Here is a 22,539-nt window from a genome sequence, read left to right on the forward strand (position 1 = left end):
GCCCTGATTTATGCTGTATAAATCAAACCACATTTCCAACCAGCTACAGGACATCTCTAAAATTTCTCTTAAATGAAGAGATAACAAAGAAGACCCCCCAGGGCTTCTTTATTCCCTTCCCCATTCCTCATGATGCATCAGGCTTGCAGACTGTCTCGACCACATTCTCCTCGATTCCCTACTTGGCTACCTGGCTTTTATCAAACACCTTTTGCCAGAATTATTCATTAACAGGAGACTGAAAAATGGAAAATGTATGCAAGCCGAGATGGCAGGAGTGACTAAGACTCCTGATCACACAAGCAGCAAAGGCAGGATTAGACCCCGGGGTCTTGGACTCCAGATCTAGGGCTTTTCCCATCATTCTCAGAAATCCAAACCGTGCCTCTATCTGGATCAATGGGCTCTCTTCCCTTCCTTTGGGTCCTATCTCTTCACCACCTCTTTCTAGACAAAAATGAAAAAGGGAACTGACCTCTTCAAGCTTCTTCTCAATCTCTTTAAAGATAAGATTCGCCTTAAATCCATCAAGTGCTGAACTGGTAGGATAAGCTTCAATCCGATGACTCCTAATGGAATAGAAAGAAACCAGTCAGTTTACTTACCATCAAATGCACAAGCGTCTGTTAAGCATCCCTGTGACCCAAGCACTCTGCTAGGCAATGAGAAGCCAACACCAAAGCAATTCCTGGCTTCAGGGAGCTAACAGCCTCTCACGGGAGATGGCACATAATAAGGGGAAGGCAGACAGCAGCAATCAGGGCAGCTGTCAGGCCAGGCTTTGGATCCAAAGGGGAGGGTGGGGGATCTCTGAATGGAGGACAGCCAGGAAGGGCAAAAGCCAAGGGTAGGAAAGGAAGCTGCCTGGGGAGCTTGGGGAGCCATGGGAATGTACCAAAGAGTGGCATGAGGGAGCATCGTGTGGTGCTGGAGTGAAGGAAAACCAAAGTCACAACTCCTTCTCAGACCCTTACTGAGATCCACCAGAAATTTCCTCATCCGGGCCCCAGTGACCCCCTCTGGTCTATATAAGCTTGCCACCAAGGCTTTATCACTGCTTGGAATCCTGGGGGATCTCCTGCTCTACGGCAGCCCAGTCCGGCCTTGAGAACTTCCACCTGCGAAGCAGGTCCTCCTGACTTCCCCCAAAGCAGCTAGGAATTAACCCATCAATCCACTTTTCTCAAGCCCCTCCTGGGCACCAGAAACTATGCCCCACACCCAGAGCCCTGCCAGGGCCCTGAAGGATCCTTCCAAGATTCTGGACTTCAATCAAACGCCAAATGGAAGCAACTCAGCAAGTCTTCCAAGCAGCTCACCTTTGATCACTTCCTTTTGTTCTATTTTTAATAATAATTTTAAAAAATCAAAACGTCTCCTCTTTTGGGGCCTGATTTGAAGTTTCTTCTCATCCTTTCTTCTTCCTGTGACCTTTTCTGGATTTGGACTCAAAGCAGCAGAGCTGCAATCCTTCACTCCTCCCCTGACCCCAGCCAGTTCCTTTATCTTTAAAAAGCCAAAGTTGGACTGAAGTACCTCCAAGGTCTCTTCTAGCTGCAAGGGGAAGATGCTAATCGCCTGGGTCTCCTCCAAGACCACAAAAATGACAGAATGTTACAGCTGGAGAGAGCCTTGGGAACAATCCAGGAGAACGCTCTCTGATGCTGGGACGGGGGAAGTTGAGGGGACAGAGGCTGAGCTGAAGCGCTCGCTGAGGCTCTTGCCCTCTCTCTGGCTCTCACCCTCCCTCCCTCCCACAAAAGCTCTTCGTGTCATCACCATGAGCTGGCCCGTGCATCCTATGGTTCTGCATGGCTTCCAAGGGAATAACTGATGAATCTGATGAGTTGTTGGTCTGTTCTATCACTGATAAAGGTGAAAGGGCCAAACCCACCCAGGCTTTATCACTGCGTCGAGTCCTGTGGGACCCCTGAAGGGCAGCCGAGGAGCCCTCCCCGCAGATATGGCCTCTCTACCATTGAACCTTGAAGACCAGTCCATTTCGCTAACCCTGAGGGTGGCTGCTGCCTGAGGCAGCCTTCTCCCACTGTATCTATCTCCATACGCCTTGGGAGAAAAGCCCAAGAAAGTTAGTCTCTCTCCCAATAGCCTTTCAAATAGTTAAAGGCCTTAAATATTACTGACCCTTTGACACCATATTTCAAATGTGGTCCACTTAAAAGTAAAATCAATGGGCCAATTTTTTTTTTAATTAAAGCTTTTTGTTTACAAAGCATATGCATGGGTAATTTTTCCAACATTGACCCTTAAATAATTTTTTGTCCCAACTTTTTCCTCTTCTTCCCCCACTCCCTCTCCCAGCTGGCAGGTAGTCCGATACATGTTAAATATGTTGAAATACATGTTAGATCCAAGATGTGTATACGTATTTATTCAGTTCTCTTGTTGCACAAGAAAAATCAGATCAAGAAGGAAGAAAAAAAACTGAGAAAGAAAACAAAATGCAAGCAAGTAACAACAGAGAGAGTGAGAATGCTAGGTTGTGATCCACCCTCTGTTCCCACAGTTCTGTCTCTGGGTGTAGATGGCTCTCTTTGTCACTAACAAGTAGAATTGGTTTGACGATGGACCAAATTTTTTTTTAAAAATTAAAAATTAAAAAAATAATAATTTAAAGTTAAATTATGGAGTAGATCATCCACATACAAGAATTCATTTCAGGGTTCCCCAGACAGCAGATCATCTTACTGCATTTATGACTGGACCCACTTTTTAAAGCTTGACATCATTTCAGTGAGCCAAAGGGAGCTACTTCAGCACCTTGGTCACACTGTTCTCTGTGGCGGGGTCCCTAATGGTGCTCCTTTATCTAATTCTCCCCTTTCTCATGGTGCTCTCTCTCTCTCTCTCTCTTCTCTCTCTCTCTCTCTCTCTCTCTCTCTCTCTCTCTCTCTCTCTCTCTCTCTCTTAGCAATTTCTTCTAATTAGTGCTGTCCACTGAGGGATCACTCTATAGAGGGCAGAGTTCTACAACGAGACCTCGTTGCAGTGAGCAGCTGCCTGAAACACTCCCCCACCACCATCACCTCCAAAGTCATATGCTGAAAAAATCATGGGCTCCTAGGTACCAAAGGAAAAACCCAAGGAAGTGTAATATGAGTGACAAATGAAAATAAAAAATCAACTTCTCTCTATCATGGCCAGTGCCCTGACTATGGCTAAGCTGGTTGCAGTTCCCCACTTAATCAAAAAGATGACAAACAAGTGTGAATTCCTCTTTTGCCTCTAAAAGCCAGAAGAATGGGGGTTTTCCTGGTGTTTTTTTGTTTGTTTGTTTTGTTTTGTTTTAATAAACTCCAAAAAAAAGTTCAGATCTGAAAAATAAGTAAACAGATTGAGAAGATAGAGAAGGAAGGAAGGAAGGAAGGAAGGAAGGAAGGAAGGAAGGAAGGAAGGAAGGAAGGAAGGAAGGAAGGAAGGAAGGAAGGAAGGAAGGAAGGAAGGAAGGGAGGGAGGGAGGGAGGGAGGGAGGGAGGGAGGGAGGGAGGGAGGGGAGGGAGAGAGAATGATGTTCTACACAAATACCTTACTCTGACCAGACATGCAGTCAACCCACAAAGAAGTTAGGCTCTATGAACATGGGGCAGCCACCAAAATTCCTAAGTTAATTATCACCACTGGGAGTCAGGATGGATCTTTGCTCCCAAAGCACTTCCTCATCCAATATGACTTGTTCACCCAACAGGCCTGAGAGACCTTGCTCAAGGTCCTGTCACATTCTGTGGGCTTCTGGGTGCCTCAGTTTCCTCATCTGTAAAATGGGGATAACAGTGCTATTCGAATGTTAGCAATCATTATCTAACCAGGTCACCTTTCCAAGTTTTACATATCTTAATTACTGACTCATACCTTTTCTTCCACGTCAGTACCAACGTGCTGCTGCCTGTCCATGCCCATATGGGGCTTCCTTGGAGACTGCAATATTCCCAAATCCAAAATCACTTTCTCTGACCGGCCTATGATTTCATCGTTGTAAAAGAGTTCTCAGACAGGAATTCCTTCAGACATTGCAAACGCCTTCCCCGAGACCACCGGCTGACACAGGGCAGAGGGAAGGCTTGAGTGAGGCTTTCCTGGCTCTGAGGGAGCCTCTGCTGCCTCTCAGAGATGGAAAAAGCTGCCACGGCTCCTCAGAAGAAGCTTCTCATTTTGGCTTGGGCTTTCTTTGCTTTTTGGGGGGGAAGTTGGAGGGGGTTTCCAAGAAGAAATCGGGTCATTGAAAGCACTCTGCAGTCTCCTGGTGAAAGCTCACCTGCTCTCAGCCAACTTGCTTTTTGACTCTGCTGCCTGCTGCGGCAGCTCAGGAAGGTGACCCACATTGCTGCCAGCTGGGTGAGCTGCTGGCCTGCCTTCTCTGGCCCTGGCAAGAGCCTCCCTCAGGAAACTCCACAATGGGCACAGTGGCAGCCCCAGGAAGGCCTGAGGACCTCCCCATTTAAGGATTCCCACTCTCACCCATGCTCCAATCCTCTACAGCGGTGCAATGCCTCTGGGGCGTCTCTGTTGACTTATTTTATGCCTTGTTGATATAATCAGAATTTCATCCCAAGTTTTCTCTGTTCCAGCATCTGCTCACAAAGACTTAACAGGAGAAACAAGAAGAGTCTGGAAGGCTGCGTTTATTTCTACCACATCAAATGCTTTTCAATGGACAATAAACAAAACAGTGGGTTTCACCGTCCCTATCCTCTTGGTCAATTTTTGATGGAGATACAGAGAATGGCGTATCATGCATACACAGAAAGCAGTGTTTGATCTTAAAATTGCTAAGCCCTTGTTCTTGTCAGTTCTGAGACCCCAAGCCAAGGTTTCCCGGAGTTCCCAATTTCATTGATCCAGCTCCAGCCTCCACCAACACAAAGCACAGCTACCCTTAGCATGGTAGACAGCCTCTAGCTGAAACATTCATCTCCCAATATACAACCTGTGGATGAGCCTTTCCTGCTTGGCTGGGTGAGTCCCCTGGATAGAATATACAATGTCTTGTTGCCGGCTCACATTCAAAGCCTTCCTAACTTAAGAGACAAGTCTTTAAGTGGTTTTCAAGCACCTAGAGTCACTTCCATACCACATGGAGGCTACAATGTAGAATTTTTGTGGTCATGGAGACACAAAAGTGAAAAATAGCCTTGAAGAGCTTGTAACCTAGCAGGAGGATAAAGCTGGTACACAAAGAATTATTGCGTTACAATGTGCAAAGTGCACAGAACAGGCCAAAGGGAGACAAGAGACTGGGGAGTAAGTATAGGGACCGGGAAAGGTACGTTTATGAAGGGGTGACAATAAACAAGGCCTTGAAGGAAGAGGAGGATTTCAGGAGACAAAGGTCATTCTAGACATGGGTGATGTCAAAAGCAAAGAGAGGAGAAAAATCAAACAAAGCTGCTCATTAGTGTGGCTAAAATGCAAAAAAAGAGGAGTGGTATGAAACAGAACTAGCAAAGGACCCTGGAGACATAGGAGAGAAAGACTTCAGTGGCAAAATGAGGAGTTTATGTTTTATCTTGTAGGAAACGCAAAACCCCTGGAGATCTGAGCATGGAATAACATGACAACAAGACCTATGTGACAAAAGATTGGCAAGTTTGTGAAAGAGAGGTGACAGGATGGCACTCAAACAACACAGACAAAAGCTCATAGAAGTCCACATGAGGCAGAAGTAGAGAGACCAGATTTTAGCAAATTAGGGGATGGATGGCCAGAGACCTTTGAAGGCCTCGGGAGGAGGTGAGCTGGGTAGAGTTGACACTGCAAAGGTCAGTGGTCAAAGGTACTCTGTTGGGCATAGGATAGACTAGTAATTGTAACTGCAAGGAGGGCATGTTACAATTGTAGATGTGCTTTTTTTTTTGATCTGCTTATTTCATCCCAAATCTTTTCTTGATTCTCTATGTTTATCATATCTGTTATTTCTTATAGCAGAGTAATATTTCATTACATTCATGTATGACAATTTGTTTAGCTATTACCAAGCCAATAAACATCTATGTTTCCAATTCTTTGCTATCACAAAAAGTGCTACTTTGATTTTGGTGTATATGGGGACTTCCTTATCAATGACATCTTTGCCAATAATTGAGTGTCTGGTTCAAAGGTTATGGATATTTTAATCCCTTTATTAGCATAATTCCAATCAAGTTTTCAAATGGTCATAGCAATCCACAGCTCCAACAATAATGGAATAATGTATCTCCCTTTTCTTACAATTGAAAGTGTCCATTTTTTGTTATTTTTGCCAATTTCAAGGTCTGATGTGAAATGTCAATGTTTATTTTTTATTTATATTTCTATTATTAGTGATTTTTAACATTCTTTCACAGGGTTATAAATATTTAGCAATTCTTCTATTGAGAACTGTTTATATCCTTTGCTTATCTATTAGGGAATAAATTTTATTTTAAAAAAATTAGGGGATGGGAGGGAGAGGGAAGGATGAAATATAATTCCAAAATCTGAGGCCTAAGTGACTAGGCCAATGGTGGTACCTAAACCAAGATATAGGGAGGAGGGGATGGAGGAAGAGTCAGGTTGTATGTGAGAGCCAGCAGAGACAAGAATGGATGAATAAGGGAAGCATTAAGTTTAGTATTATGTGCCCTGCACTGTGCTGTGAGCCAGGGCTACAAATAAAGCTCACGAGGAAGTCCAAGACGTTCAGTATGGAAATGACAGAAGTATCACAGTGGGCCTAAGTCCAAAGAAGCTAACATGAAGGCCACCAAATACAACCCAGTACATAAGAGCTGGTAACTGCAGCTCTAGGAGTGCAGGAGACTGTCCAGGAGAAGAGGAGAGGGGGAAAAAGTGAGGCTGAAGACAGTCAGGTAAACATACCTCAGTGCAAGGAAGAGGAAAAATTAGCAAAGGAAACTAAAATAAGGGCAGAGAAGCACAGGAAAACCATGATAGCAGAGTGTCATAAATCCAGAAAACAAAGAAGGGAAGGACTGACAGCATCAACTGCAGCACCAAGTCGGAGAACATGACGGTCATCCACAAGTCCTCTGTGACTAGGAAGAGCTACTGGCCCAGTCCCTTAAGCCTCAGACTTTGGAATTATACGGCATTCCTCCCACTCCCTCCCATCCCCACCACCTAGTAACCTGCTAAAGCCCATTACCTCCACTTCGGACTAACTGGGACTTCTGGGACTTTCTGCCTATGTTATGAATGCCGTCCCTGCCTCCTCCTGTCTGCCTCTTTTCCAGTCCAACTTTCACAAAACTGCCAGAAAATTCTTTCTGTCCTGCAATAAGGAAGGAAGCTAGAATGCAAGGAATCGAGAATTCTTTTTCAAAGGCTGGCAGTAAGAAGCAGCAAGATGGCACAGGGTAAGAAAATTTAAACATGGAGTCAGGATGGACAAAGGTTTGAATCTCATCCCTGACTGACTGGCTGTAAGTGACCACAGGCAGCCACTTCCCTAAGCTTCGGTTTCCCCATTTTCCCCAGGACAGTATCTGTAGCTCCAGCTGTTGAGAGGTTGAGTTGCCTAATGTGCAGCAAGCCTAAAATGCTACATAAAGGTCAGCTAGTCCTGGAAAGGAGGGAGCAGTTGGCGGGGGGAGTTGTAACAAGGTTGAAAAGAAGAGGGTCTTTGCTCACATTTCTAAGTAGAGAGGAGTCCAAAGTGGGAAGAATCTGAAATTACAATAAACATTACAGGATAAAAATTCAAACCAACTAGAAGAGTCTGATATTAAAAAATTAAGTGTTCCCCCCAACTTAAACAGACCACAGTTTCGAAATATGTCTGTTCTTTTATACTTGGCCAGCTCCCCTACTTAAAAATAAAATTCACATTTTCCCCAAGAGAAGTTATACTGCCCAAGCAACACCCAGCCCCATTCAAAGCTGGCCGAGCTGCAAGACAAAATTCTCTGAAGACAAAAGAAACAGTTTTGTTTTGGTTTGGCTTTCTTCTTTAAAGACAATTTTACCAATTTTACTGAGAGAGCAGAGTTTGTTGGACTTAATGTTCTGATAATCAAAATGCAATTATCATTATTGCTTTACAGCAGAAATATTTTCTGTTCTTCCCCTAATTAATAAGTGATATAAGTGCTGTTACATTTAAGCCAGTGATAAAATGAAACTTTGATATAGAAGAAGAAATCTTTCCAATGACTTTCCTTGGCTAGGAAAACTCTAAGGAAGAAAAATAAAATTAAGATAGAAGACAGATAAGAAGTCCTCAAATGCTGATGGATCTTTCCTCCTGGAAATGTAGCTTGGAATCCTCCAATTCTATTAATTACAAAAAAGAAGACATCACCTTCACAAAAGCCAGGCAAATGGCTTATTGACAATAGAAATGTGCCCAATGGCAAGCACCAGAATGGCTCCCTGTGAAATGCTACTAGAACCACTCTGGAACTATTGTTTCTCTCCTACTCAGACTACTGAATTCCTTGAAACTTTGTGGCCTGGGACTAGTACAGCTCACAACCTTCCCATCAAAGCCTCCTCCTCTTGTGCCATTTTTGTCCCTGTTTTCCTAAAAATCCTCCTAAAAGACATTTCATATTAGCGGCCCCTCAAGCTGTCCATCAATGCCTCCTCCCTCTTCTTCCCTACGAGACTGCTTTTGTCCATTTTGCTGATTCTTTAATAACATTGTGCTAAGACGATACCACTGATTATACATTGTCCCCTACTCACATTCACCATGTTGAGCAAGAAATAGGGAAGGGAAATCATCTCAAGGACTTATGATCTCAGCAGAGCTCTGCTTTTTCATGTGTGCAAGAACCCTGTACAACAGCTGAGTTAGCAGCTGCCTGAGGCTTGCTGAAGACTGGAGGCAGAACCTGAATCTAGGTCTTCCTGACTCAAAATCTAGTTCTCTAATATTATTCTATGCTAAAAGTAAGAGATGTTATCAATGGACACTAGGGAAAGGGAGTGGTCCAAGGCATGGAGGCTAACCACATGATGCACAGAAGCCTCAAAGGCAAGAAGAGAACAAACAGCCTAAGCAGGTCTAGATGAGTTAAATCTGCACCCACGGAGGGAGGACTCCTATGCTGATAAGATCGTGAATCCACTCAAGTATCAATGTAAGCCATCTTTCTATGGTTATTAAAACCACAGCACCTGCCACTCAGTGATTATATATGTTTATGCTCTAGTGTTTATCTTTATCAAGCTCATACAAGTCATATCTGTATTTATGAATAATAAGCAGCAAATCTAAGGAGCAAGCAAAAGAAAAACTAGACAGAGACATTTTCCCAAAATTTCCAGCCAAAACCCTTGACTCTAATAAGCCGACATACTATATAAGAAATCAAATCAACAAATATTTACTGAAAGAAAATAAAATATTTATCGAGCAGAATAGGGGGATACAAAGAAGTATAACACTCAGTTCTTGCTCCTGGAAAAATGATATTAGAAAAATAACAAACACAAAAAGCTAAGCAAACACACAAACAACAAAAAACCCTCAAGAGAAATTAAATTTCCAAATTTTATAAGATCTGGGTAGGAAGTTAGAACAGGCTAACATATTTTATGCAATTCACATTACCGAATTCATTAAAAAAAAAATTGAGCAATAGCCTATTAACCTCTTGTCTCTAAATGTCCTTTACATTTTGATTTAGAATAGACCAATACTGGAAGTTCATCCCAATCAAAGTTTACTAATTCAGAAGAACTGGTAGATAATTGAGTCAGTTAAAATGTTTTTGAAGGAAAAGAGTTTGTTTTGTCATGGAGCACCTCCAGTAATCTGAATTAATAGAGCAGTGCCTTAAATTTTGTATAAAATTTCTCTTTACAAAAACCATTCCCCAATTAATAAATGGTTAAAGGATCTGAACAATTTTCATATGAAAAAATTAAAGCTATTTCTAGCCATATGAAAAAATATTCTAAATCACTGTTGATTAGAGAAATACAAATTAAGACAAGTCTGAGGTACCACTTTACACCTCTCAGATCGGCTATGATGACAGGAAAAGATAATGATAAATGTTGGAGGAGATTTGGAAAAACTGGAACACTAATGCACTGTTGGTGGAGTTGTGAACTGATCTAACCATTCTGGGAAATAATTTAGAACTATGTCCAAAGGGCTTTCAAACTGTGTATATTCTTTAATCCAGCAGTGTCTCTACTGGGGTTATATCCCAAAGAAATCCTAAAAAAGGGAAAGGAACCCACATGTGCAAAAATGTTTGTGGCACCTCATTTTGTAGTAGCAAAGAACTAGAAATTCAGTTGGGAAATAGAAATTCAATCCCTTAATTGGGTAATGGCTGAATAAGTTATATTCATAACATATGAATGTTATGAAATATCACTATTCTGTAAGAAATGATGAGCAGGGTAATTTCAGAAAAGCTTGGAAAGACTTCCATGAGCTGATGCTGAGTGAAGTGAGCAGAACCAAGCAAACACTGTATACAGCAACAGCAAGATTATGTGATCCGAACAACTTTAATGGACATGGCTCTTTTCAACAATCAGGTGATTCAGGTCAATTCCAATGGATTCTGGATGGAGAGAGCCATCTGTATCCAGAAAGGGGGCTGTGGAGACTGAGTCTGGATTACAATACACCTTTGTTGTTGCTATTATTTGTTTGTGTGGGTTCTTTCTTTTTTTTTTTTTTTCTTTCTTTCACCTTTTCATTTGATTTTTCTTGCACAGCATGATGAATATGGAAATATGTTTAGAAAAGTATACATGTTTGGGGCAGCTAGGTGGCGCAGTGGATAGAGCACCAGCCCTGAATTCAGGAGGACCCGAGTTTAAATCTGGTCTCAGACACTTAACATTCTAGCTGTGTGACCCTGGGCAAGTCACTTAACTTAACTTAGGAAAAAAAAAGAAAGAAAGAAAGAAAAGTATATATGTTTGGCCTATATTGGATTGTTTGCTGTCTATGGGAGGGAAAGAGAGGGAGAAAAACAGTCATGTTTAGGTCTTTGCCAGATCCTGTGCCAAGTGTTGGGATATAAAAAAAAGGCAATCTCTGTAAAGAGAGATTCCAGAATGTTCTAAAATCAAGGATTTGTGAAATCAATTCCCTTGACACATTTTTACACTTCGTAAGTTAAGTGAATCCTTTCTCCCACTCTCCTCTGTCAGACTTACACTAATTCTTAGTTAGTGCATTTTAATGAAATTGATTAATGAAATGAAGTTTATTATTACTTGTTCCTGGCCTTGTGCACTTCCTAATCTGGCCTGATTTGCCTCGAATGCCTCTCCTCCCATCTTCACTAGTTCGTCTACTACCCCCTCCTCCTCAGAATCTTTCCTGATTTCTCCCAGCATCACATTTGCTTTCTCTTTATTAGACAGGAAGGAAAAAATGCTATCTATTTTCAAAACTAATTCCTTAAGCTGCTGTTTAAAAGTTATTCATTAAAATTCTGTCTATATATTTTTTCTAAAATAATGTAAATCCTGCCTGGGACATAACACACAATAAATATTCATTCAGATGATGCAGGGCTAGATGCTGGTTTTGTTTTTTTTTTACTTTGAAACAGCTTTCCATATTAAAAAATACTCAAAACCCTACAGTATTAAATTGTAACTGTTTTTTTTTCTGATCAGCCTCAGTTTCAGTCTAAACCTTTATTAGTTCTTATTTTTTTGGATCATGTCACATAGTTCTAGAGCAGGAGAATGATAAAACTGAATGGAGAATTATGTAGTTGGGGGCTTTTTGTATGAATTTATTATCAAAAGCTTTATAATGAAGTTTTCTCTAATTAACTGGTTCAAAAAATGATGATCTTTCCCAATCACTAAATCTAAAACTCAATCCAATTCAACAAGTATAGTAGTAGCTATACAAAAATCAAAGATGACAGCTGCTCCTCTGGAGAAGCATACCTCCCCCCAGGGAAACATAACCTGGATGAATCAAATACATGGTTGTCTGCAATAAGAAGAAGGGGCGCTGGAAGAGAAAGAGGCAGCCCCTGAGCTGTGCTCCAAGCATGGAGAGGGCCTCCAGAAAGATGTCAATGGGAGGATGAGCAGGAACTAAGAGAAGCCCAGAATACCTGAGAGTGCATGGAAAGGAACGGCATCAAATAAGGAAGCAAAGTTGGGGCTGGATTGTAAAGGGTTTTAGAAGGGCTTGTCATTGACCGAACAAAAAAATAATCGAACATTATTACACAGAAGGCCATGTCACAGGTGTTCTAGAGGATTCAAAGCTAAAAAAACACATAATTTAGTGGGCAAAATAAGAGATTAACAGGCATTATCTGGCATTTAGAGGAGAGAGCAAATGTGATGTTGGGAAAGATCAGGAAAGACAAGGAGGAGGAGGAGGAGGAGGAGGAGGAGGAGGAGGAGGAGGAGGAAGAGGAGGAGGAGGAGGAGGAGGAGGAAATGTGTACTGGTGAACACGGGAGGAAGGGCATTCTGGAGCGAGTCAGACCAGATTGGGAAAAGCACAGCTTGTGATTGATGGGTCACATGGCCAGTGACAAGCTGAGATCCAGATGCTGCCAAATAGACTAGTCAATGATGGGAGAAAGCTTCAGCAGAAGATGGAATCAGGCTTCTCTGGCAAGTAAGAACACACCAGTGGAGAAAAGTAGAAATGTACCCTTTAAACTAGTCCAACCAACATGGGATTAAATACTACTTGGCTTAGAACAAGATACCTATACTCTGTGCATGTATCTGCTTGTCCATGGTTACTTAGGAAAACTTTTCTGGAAGAATAAATGTTCTCATTGGCTGAGCTACAGAATGACTTAGGATACTAGAGGTCAATGGCCTAGAGGGGAAGAGACCTCAGAGGCCAATTTAGGCAAACTTCCTCCCCACCCTTCAGAGAAGGAAACTGAGACCTTTAGAGATAGAGGATCGCAGAACAAGGGGTGTCAGAGACAAGATTCGAGCCCAGAACCTCTGACCCCGGGGCCCATCCTTTCCTGCTGCTGCTTCACTACTGGCCTCTGGCTTGGAGGATGAGCTCTGGCCATCTTTTCCTGCTCCTTCCCTGGTCACTCTCCAGCACGGCAGGTCACAAAGTCCTGGGCACCCCTGCGCTGGCAGGGTCACGAAGCACCAGGTACGTCCCCCTCCCTGGATCTCACAGCAGCCCACAGGGAGGTACTTCATGTCAAGCCTGGGTCACTAAGGCTCTGAGAAAGCACCTCATGTGAGCAGCTCCATGAATCCCGTCCCTGATCCGCTCCATGGGCTGATCTAAAAGATAACTCCAGCAAGATAAACAGTGTTGCTTACTGAGGTCTACAGAACTTCCAGATGGACGATTTCTAACAACTAGTTCTGCTTCCAGACTTGAAAAGACGGCCAAGTGCGCGCCAAGGCCTCTTTTAAATAAAATGCCAGTGAGTCCTTTAGGAAAGAGATCCTTCAGACAAATCACTACAAGTGCCGACATTCTACTTAGAGGCTGAGGTCGTTCTACTTACAAAGGATGCTCTCTGGATCCAGGGGAGGATCTGGGTGATGCAAGACCAGAGAAATCAATGAAAACCCGGTTTCTAAAAAAGCCACCCCTCTCCTATTCCCTGTATTCGGCAAAGAAGGAGGAACCTGAGTGAGGGCAACGACGGAGACAGCAGGAACCCATACTGAGGAGCCAGTTCTAGCCCCGGCTCCTTCTCTAACGCCTGCTCAACCTGTGAACTGAGAAATCCAGAGGTCTTCCCCCATCCTGCCTGACCTGCCACGGCTCCCTTCCCTGCGCTCTTCTCTCCTTCGTCCTCGGTCTCCTCCACCCCGCTACCCTGTGTCCCCGCTCTGTCCCCGGCTGCCCCGGCTACGCTCAGAGATCGCCTCGGTGTCCAGGCAGACTCCCACACTGTCAGTCCCGATCTCCGTCAGCGCCCCTTGGGATCTCCGTCCTGCATGGATTCCTCCCTCCCAACATCCCCCTCCCAACTTTCCCACGCTCCCAATCACCACTGGTGACGTCACTGCTACATTCGCTCCCCTTCTCCTGCCCCATACCCCCGGCTGTCAAATTCTCCCATGTTTTCTCTCGGAAGATCCCCTTTCTCTCCCTCCCACCGCTGCCCTTCCCCTCGGAAGGAAAAAAAACCCAGTCACAGCCCACGGATGTCCAAGGCCGAGCCTTAAACTGCAGCCTGACTCGGGCCCCTCCGGCTGCCTCGGGATCCGGGGCCGGAGCCGCCCGGGAGTCCTCCCGCTTCCGCTCGCTCCCTCCACACAAGTCTCCCGCCGGCAGCCACGGGGGGCCGGATAACGACCTCGGATACCTCCCGGCTTCGGCCCCTGCGCCGCTCACTGCACCTGCCTGCCTCAGTTTCCTCATCTGTAAGATGGGCTGGGGAAGGACGTGGCCGACCCTGCCAGGATCTTTGCCAAGAAAACCCCAAATGGGGCCAAAAAGAGCTGGACACGAAGACGGCGCCCCGGCCGAACACCCCCGCTTGTCCCTCCTTCCCCCAACTGCCGGGTACTCCCCCCCCCCCCCCCCCCCGCACAGGGAGCTCTTGTTCTTGCTCCCTCTGGGGCCCCGCCGGTGGCACACACCCCCCCCCCCCCCAGTGCTGTCACTTTCCGGCGGGCTCGCGGCTCCCCAGGGACCCGCCCCCCGGGACACACCCCCCTCTGGCTGAGAACGGCTACGGCTTCTTCCCCGGTCTTTTAACCCTCCGCCACGCCGCGCACCGGCGCGAGCCCCCTCCTCCTCTGCGGGCTTCTCCCGTCACTCCGGCCGGGCTCCTGGTCGGCTCCCCGACGCCCGGCACCCGGCAAGTGCGTACGGGCCGCACTCCGGCGGGAAGACGCTCCCCGCCCCCTCACCTGCCGGCCAGCGCAGCGTCGTCCGGGAAGCCCATCCTGTAGAGTGTCACGACCGCGGCTCCTCCGAGGCCCAAGTTATGCTGCAGCGCGACCTTCGCCCCCGGAACCTGCCTCCGGCCCGCCTCCCCGCGCAGCTGCCAACAGAGCTCCGCGCACTGCGCCAGGCCTGCCGAGGCAAGCAGACACACAGAGCGCGCACGCGTCAGCCAGGCCTGACCAGTCACTCACGGAGCGAGCGAGCGAAGCGCGCGTGCTGGACACAGCCCAACGAGCCTAGTGGGGAGCCCACCTCGGAGCGAGAGGAGCTTCGGGATCGGCCCGGGCCTAGGGCAGCGCAGCCCGGTGCCATTAGTGCCATCCGATGGACTCTCCATCCTCCCCTCCCCCCCTCCATTCCAACTCAAACCTGGGAGTTATCCTTGACTCACTCCCCTTTCTCTCCCTCTCACCTCCGCCAAGGCCTGTCAGTTTCATCCTGCAGCACCTCTGGTCAGTTTCACCCTGCAGCATCTCTGGTCAGTTTCACCCTGCAGCATCTCTGAGACGTGCCTTCTTCTCTCCGGACCCCGCCCCTCACCCCCGGGCAGGCTCTCATCACCTCCCCAGCCTCCCCTACGCGGTCCCCAACCCATTTCCAGCTGATTTCCTAAAAACTCCTTATGTTCTCTACAGCGGGAGTCTATATGAGCCCCAAATCTGGCCTGCTTCCTGGGGCCCACGCCTATTTTCCCCATCCAACCCATTTTTCTCCCTCTCACAGAAGCTGACAGCAGGTGGGAAATCTCGCTCCTTTAGCTTTTCCATTGTCTATGCCTCCCCCCTTCACTCTCCAAGAGGGTTTCTAGAGAAACAAGAATTTGCTTCAGAGCTCTTACCTGGGAGAATAACAAAAATCAAAAGCTGACCTCAGAAATCTACTTACCAGTTACTAAAACACAAAATATCTTAAAACAAATTACCTGGTGTTTTTATTTTTCTTTCTATATGTTTATTTCACATTCATGAAATAGTTTTTCTCCCCAAGCTTGGGGATAGGGGTGAGATTCAGAAATGTTGTCAAAACATAGTCACATCCTACAAATGTAGAAGGTTCTTTATTTGCTTAATCCAATCCCATTATCTAATTAATGGAAAAGAATAAATAAATTGTAACATTTCATACTCCACTATTCAATTTCCTTTCTTATTGTCAATATCCAGTCCTCTTATATGCTTATACCCATAGGCCTCTTTTCCCCACTGGCCATGTGATCCCCGGCAAGTGAGTCTCAGAGCTCCATCAACTACCTAAACCTGAGATGTGGTGAAGAAAAGAGCCTGACTTGGAAAGGGAAGTTCCTCATCTGAGGCACTTCACACTGAGAAAAATCACAGGTCTAGTCCAAAAAAAAAAAAAAAATGAAATTGATTCACTTAATTGAAAAACTTTTCTTATGGGCAGAACCAGGAGATCATTATACACTCCAAAAACGATACTGTATGGGGATGTATTCGGATAGAAGTGGATATCTTCAACAAAGAGAAGATTTAACTCAGTTCCAGTTGATCAATGATGGACAGAATCAGGTACACCCAAAGAAGGAACACTGGGAAATGAGTGTAAACTGTTTCCATTTTTGTTTTTCTTCCCAGGTTATTTTTACCTTCTGAATCCAATTCTTCCTGGGCAACAAGAAATTCGGTTCTACACACATATATTGTATCTAGGATATACTGTAACACATGTAACATGTATGGGATTGCCTGTCATTTAGGGGAGAGGGTGGAGGGAAGGAGGAGAAAATTCAGAAGTGAGTGCAAGGGATGATGTTGTAAAAAAAAAAAAAAATTACCTATGCATATGTACTATCAAAAAAATGCTATAATTATAAAATTAATTAAAAAAAAAGAAAAACTTTTCCTAAACACATGCTTACTCTCCTCAGTGGCCTGGAGGGGAGTGTTATGAGAGATGCAAAGATAAACAGGAACCCAAAACATAAATACCTCCAACTCCTTCCCAGCTCTCTTTTTCCCTCCTAAATGTGTTTGTTCTCTCCCCCTATTAGAATGTAAGCCCTTAAAGTGAGGAACAATGTTGCTCATTACAAGGCCTAACACACAGCAGTGCCTAATAGATGCTTCTTCAGCCCTTCATTCACAGGTGAGGAAGTAGAAGAGTGCTGTAGGTATAGACAAGGGCACAGAAGAAGGTGAGTCCAGGACATATCTGGGGCAGCCAAGTTATAGTGTGTTCCGAGCTTATAGTAGGTGAAAGGGACTGTGAATTAGGACCGGAAAGTCTGGTTGGATGGAGAGCAGGGTTCCTGCAACTTCTTTGTATCCTGAGCCCCTTGGGCAGTCGATTGGGGAAATCCTTTTCTCAGAATATTTGTAAATGCACCAAATAAAATAGAGGATTACCCAAGGAACCAAAGGTACTAGAAACAAGGATGTCACTGCTTTCCCACCCTTACAAGGACTAAGGTTAAAAACCCCACATCTAGAATATCAGGACTGTGAAGCCAACTCTTAGGGAGGGAGGTACAAGCAGAAGTGTGGGAGTAGGCCATGGATGAAGTCACAACTGTAAATCAGGAAGCTTTATCTCATTTATTCGAGGAAAGAGGGGGCCTTTCGGGCTAGAAGATGACTACTTTATTCCAGATAAAGCATAGAAAGCTGAACCAGGCTGATGTAAGTATAAAATCAGACTCCTTACTTCTACCAACATCTACTTACTGCTCCATCTCTTCAACAAGATAGCTTGGGGTTGAGTAGTGGGGGAGTTGGGCCTCAAATGCAACAGAAAACCCAAGCAGAAAATGATAATCACCATAGAAGCAAAACTAGATTTTGGAGCATATGACTTTTTTTTTAATCTTTCTCCTGTATTTCTGAGTTTATTTTTAGGAATTTGCCAATAAGCCTGTCTTCGCCTCATGAAAATGTATTCTTTAAAATGTGGCAAATAAACATAAAGGAAAGGCAGCAAGGACCATTAAGAGCCAATATAGCTTTATCAACTACAGTATAAGTCAAATGGCCTTAATATGTGACAGGGTTACTAGACTTAGAGATCAGAGTAATGCTGCCTGTACAATTTACTCAGATTTGTGCAAAGCTTCTTAAATAGTCTCTTGTGATATTCCTGAGGAAAAGGGAGAAAGATGGGGGCTAATGATGGTCTGAGTAGCTGGGCTTAAACCAGGCTGAAGTCCCCGAAAGGAGTCATTAAGATCAGTTTCTATGGCATGCCCCAGGACCTTATTCTTGGGCCTGTGCTGTCTAAATTTTCATCAACAACTGAGTTAAAGACAGAAGAAAAGCCAATGGAATTTACAGACAACTGAGTCCGTGTCTAAAGAGATCTCCACGGGCCACAGCACCCAGAGCTGAATCTAATAAGACAAAATTCAACAGGAATCAACAGAAAAGCTGAGTTTGGGTTCCAAAATTCTATTTCCCCAGGATAAGAAGGGGGAATTTTGGAGAGACAAAAGCTCACCTGAAAAAAAATCTGGGGATTCACTAAGATTGTGAACTCAGTATGAGCCACCACTGATATGGCAAAGTAAGAAAAGCATCGTGGGTAGGCCTAGAAAAGTAACCCTAGTTGGAACAAATTGAGAGGACTCTGGCTTTGGCTCCTCACCAGCAAGGAGAGGGGCTCACATTATATTGCCTCTAAAGTCTCTCCCAGCTCTAACCCATGACCCAAATATATCATTCTAGTTCCGTTCTGGGCAACATATTTTAGGAAACACATTAATATATTGGATAAAACTAAGAGAATGGCAAGGAAGGTGTGGAAAAAGCTTCAAAGTCACAAAAGAAGGAGCAAGTAATTGAGGAGGCTAGGGGACAAGAACGATATGTCAGAGCAAAATAACTGTATGGACATGTATACATATATTGTATTTAATTTATATTTTAACATATTTAACAGGTATTGGTCAACCTGCCATCTGGGGGAAGGTGTGGGGAGAAGGGGGGGAAAATTGGAACAAAAGGTTTGGCAATCGTTAATGCTGAAAAATTATCCATGCATATATCTGATAAATAAAAAGCTATAATAAAAATAAATAAATAAAAAGATATGTCAAGCCTTTGCAGCGCTATTATGGGCAAAGAGGATGACCCTTGGCCTGGCCCCCATGAGCAAAGCAAGAGCAACTGGAGAAAGATTTAAAGATAGACGTCCTAACCAGAGAAAAACCCCGAGTAAGACAGCCTGCCAGAGGCCTGCAACAAAAGTGGGAATAGCTATTTCTGAAAAGGGAATTTTGTTCCCATACAGAATGGTCTTAATGGCCTCTAGAAGAAAGTCCCTCCAACCTAGATACTGTGATATCATCAAAAGGAAATCCAATCTGTTTTAAACATTCATTTTAAAATGACACTGAATACCAGAAGTTAGCTAGCTTCCCCAACTCATTGCATGGGAGCTGATGGGAAAAAGTCTATCACTGAAAATCCACTGTAATAAGTCACATGCTGAGAGCTAACGAGGCTGCAAGTTAGCCAATTTTCTATTTCTAGACTTAATTGGTGCCAGCTCCTAGCTTTTAGCCAAGTACAACGTGTTATATAACTTTGGGCCAATGTTTTAGTACTACTATTACTATTGTACATTTCTAAATAACTGGCTAGGCTTAAAAAATGATCTCCCAGATATTTCCAAAAAGAATTTATGTTTCCTCATTTCAAGCAGATGGACAACTTTATTTTAGCCCCCCCCAAATACTTTAATAGCCAACTGATTGTTCTGCAAAGTTATCATTCCATTAACAAAGATATCACCCATTTTTGCCAAATCTGATCTCCCTCACCCCCAAAACATATTAAATATAACCACAGAAAGAAGCAAAGGCTGCTGTCAATTTTTAACCACACTGAAGGGTTCCTGCTATTTATCTAAGTTATCAAGATCATTTGTAAAGGTTATGAAGGCACTTCTCCAAGATCAGCGCCCTTGAACATGGATTGTGTAAGAAAAAGTTAACTCCCAAGCCTCATGACATATTAAGGAGATCAAATCACATTGGACTATTTTTAAGGGAATTCAACTGTATGCAATCCATCTGTTGCTCAACTAGAACATTAAATTGTGCAATCTGAACCTTTAATCTGGAATATGTTCCCTCTCACATGGAAATCAACACTTTTATTCAATTGCTTCTTAAAACTTCTCTGTTAAAGGGGGACAAACACGGAAGCCTGCTTCCAGTTTATAGCAACACTCGGATGCAGCACAGAGGCCGAGTCCCCAAAATCCTAAGGAGCTTCTTCAGATCAAAGGCAGAAGAAGTTAACACGAGTTTTCAGAGCAACCAATCACTTCACAACCGATTATTAATAAACTCCAGTGTGGTGGACATTGGGAAGACAAGTACAAAGAATGAAAGAATTCCTACTGGAAATCTAAAGCAAAATTCAACAGGATCAGCTGAAAGTCTGAGGCCTGGGTTCCAAAACTCCAATCCCAAGCCAATGGGAGAAACAAGAATATATAATTAATAATGATGATGAAAATAAGAACTAATATTTACGTGGTGTTTACTCTATGAGGGAACAGGCAAGCAGAGGCTGAGTGACTTGCCTGGGATTACACAGCTAGTAAGTGTCTGAGAAGTGAACCATAAAACGTAGCACAAATAAATACACAGGAATAAAGCGGTGAGCCCCTAGTGTAAGATGACTCCCGTCTATACTGCACAGCACATCAGTCCAAGGTGCTGATGGGAGAGGGCCGAAGTCAGGTGACTTTGTTAAAACAGAAGAGTAAGGGGCTGCTTCCCCAGAGGGTCAGAGTGAGGACTTTCCATCTCAATGGAGAGCGCCTCAGCCATTTATCTCTGATTTTAATTCCTGATGTAGAAAGTCCCTCCACTTGTAGCAAGCTGCCCGGTTAGGTGACACAGATTCAGTATGGATCAATGGCAAGCCTTAAACCCACCCCAGCCTCATTTCTAGGGGCCAGCCCCATGTCCATTATGCCCCTGCTGCCTCTCACTTTGTGCTTAATAAACATTTGTTGAATTGAACATGACAGCAATATAAATGGGAAACAATAAGGTTTTAAAGCCTTGAAAAGACTCCAATGTGGGTGCACTTCCAAAACCACACTATTAATATCCACAAAGAATTTGTGTTGGACATTTAAATATTTACACAGATTACACAGATTTCCCTGTGAGTTCTGTTTTCTGGGTCAAAATTGATGAAAATTCTCATTAAAAGAAAAGTATCTTTGTCTTTTCCAAGTCGCTCTCCTGATTCTTGGTCCCGTTCTCCTCAGGGGGCCTTCCATCTATTTAGGTCACATCTTGTAGGTATCAAGATACCTACAGATGGTCTCCATTCTATTGTGAGATCCCGGGAACAGAGACTGTTTCTGTCCTTTCTATGGCAAATAGGAGGTGTTTAATAAATGCTTTGTTGACTTTCTTAGCCAAAGAAGTAAAACTGGCAAATTTAATTCAACAAACATTATTTTTTAAATGTTTTAAACTGGCAATTAAGCAGAAAATGCATAATTTCAGAATTTAAACCCATTTGCCCTAATTGGACAGTATTAAACATCTCATGGATCCACGCACCACATTTTAAAAGTAATTCTATGGAAATATTTAGCTCCTACCGAGCTGGAATGATCTCATGCCTACACTGAGCCTATTCAGGTCCAGGTGGTCCCACCCCCTACACCACCCTGTCTTCCTGCAGCATGCTTGGAAGCTCTCAGAACCTGCTGTCATTTGTTTTTCAAGCAGCCAATGGAACGACAACTCGGAGATCATCAGCCCAGAACGTTTTCCAGGACTCTAATTCTGTTTTGGATGGCACTCCAGCCATGGGCCATAGGCAGCTCGTCTTGAAAAGTGGCCGAATGTCAATCTATGGTAAGTAAACATTTACTTTCCACTAAGTGTCAGCCCCTGTCAGATGACTTGACTCGGTTTCGGTGGTCTCCCCGTCACCTGACATTGACCCAAAGCCTCAAGCACTGGAATGGCCACACCAAGGAACGGTGGGAATCCTCTTTCTTATCTCTTGATGAAAACAGCCAGGAATGTGAATTCAATGAGGGCCCAAGACCTACTCTCATGGCCCACCTGACAGGCTCCCTCCTGGAGGAAACTCCCCTGCCGCAGCACCAAGTGATTACCTACCTCCTCGACCTCTTCTGCACCCTCTCCTAGGTACCAGGCGCAGGAGAAGGGAGCCGCCCTGGAGCCCCTCACTGAGGGCAGAAGGTGCCCTCCTTCTTCCTTCTTTGAAGCACCCCTGCCCAGCACAGTCATCAAACCCAGTAAGGGCTTAATCAGGGAATAGAACTAAACCCCCTCCTTGCTATTTTTTCTTTTGGGGCCACATGGAGCAAAGGAAAGGGGGGCAGGGGATGAGCTCCCAGGGGATGATGGGGGGCAAGTGACACCACCTATCTCCATTACCCCAAGTCTGAGGGACAAGCAGAGGATCTGGGGGGCCTCTCAGCAGAGAGGGTGGAGCCCTGGGCAGTTTGAGCCTGGCCAGAGAGCACAGAGCCCACTGCATAGAGACACTGAGTGAAGTCGAAGGAACGGACCCAGGCCAAGGCAAAGAAAAGGAGGGAGGCTGGAACTAGGCGGAGGAGGCAGGAAGAGCCCAGAGCTCGGGGAAAGAGAAATCAGAGGGGCCGGAGGAGGCCGTGAGGGTGCGGTGCCATGGAAGCCAAGAGGAGACCCAACCCTGCAGAGAAGGCAAGGAGAGAAGGGA

The 22,539-nt window shown here is 44.5% G+C and overlaps 1 protein-coding gene across 3 annotated transcripts in view; it reads right to left on the reverse strand.

Moving 5' to 3' along the window:
• The window catches only part of SCP2 (sterol carrier protein 2), a 70,510-nt gene that overhangs the window by 14,734 nt on the left and 33,237 nt on the right, over window positions 1-22,539 (reverse strand). For 2 of the 3 annotated variants that reach the window (XM_074265909.1, XM_074265910.1), the window contains exons 12-13: window positions 14,803-14,968; window positions 476-569 (exon numbers count right to left, since the gene is read on the reverse strand). In XM_074265909.1, the coding sequence (XP_074122010.1) occupies window positions 476-569; window positions 14,803-14,968 (260 nt within the window). Of the gene's footprint in view, window positions 1-475; window positions 570-14,802; window positions 14,969-15,251; window positions 15,338-22,539 lie in introns of those variants that run through there. The other variant, XM_074265911.1, reaches the window with a different exon arrangement.

Source organism: Sminthopsis crassicaudata, chromosome 4 (genome assembly GCF_048593235.1).
Source record: "Sminthopsis crassicaudata isolate SCR6 chromosome 4, ASM4859323v1, whole genome shotgun sequence".
In the NCBI taxonomy this organism is placed as follows: Eukaryota; Metazoa; Chordata; class Mammalia; order Dasyuromorphia; family Dasyuridae; genus Sminthopsis; species Sminthopsis crassicaudata.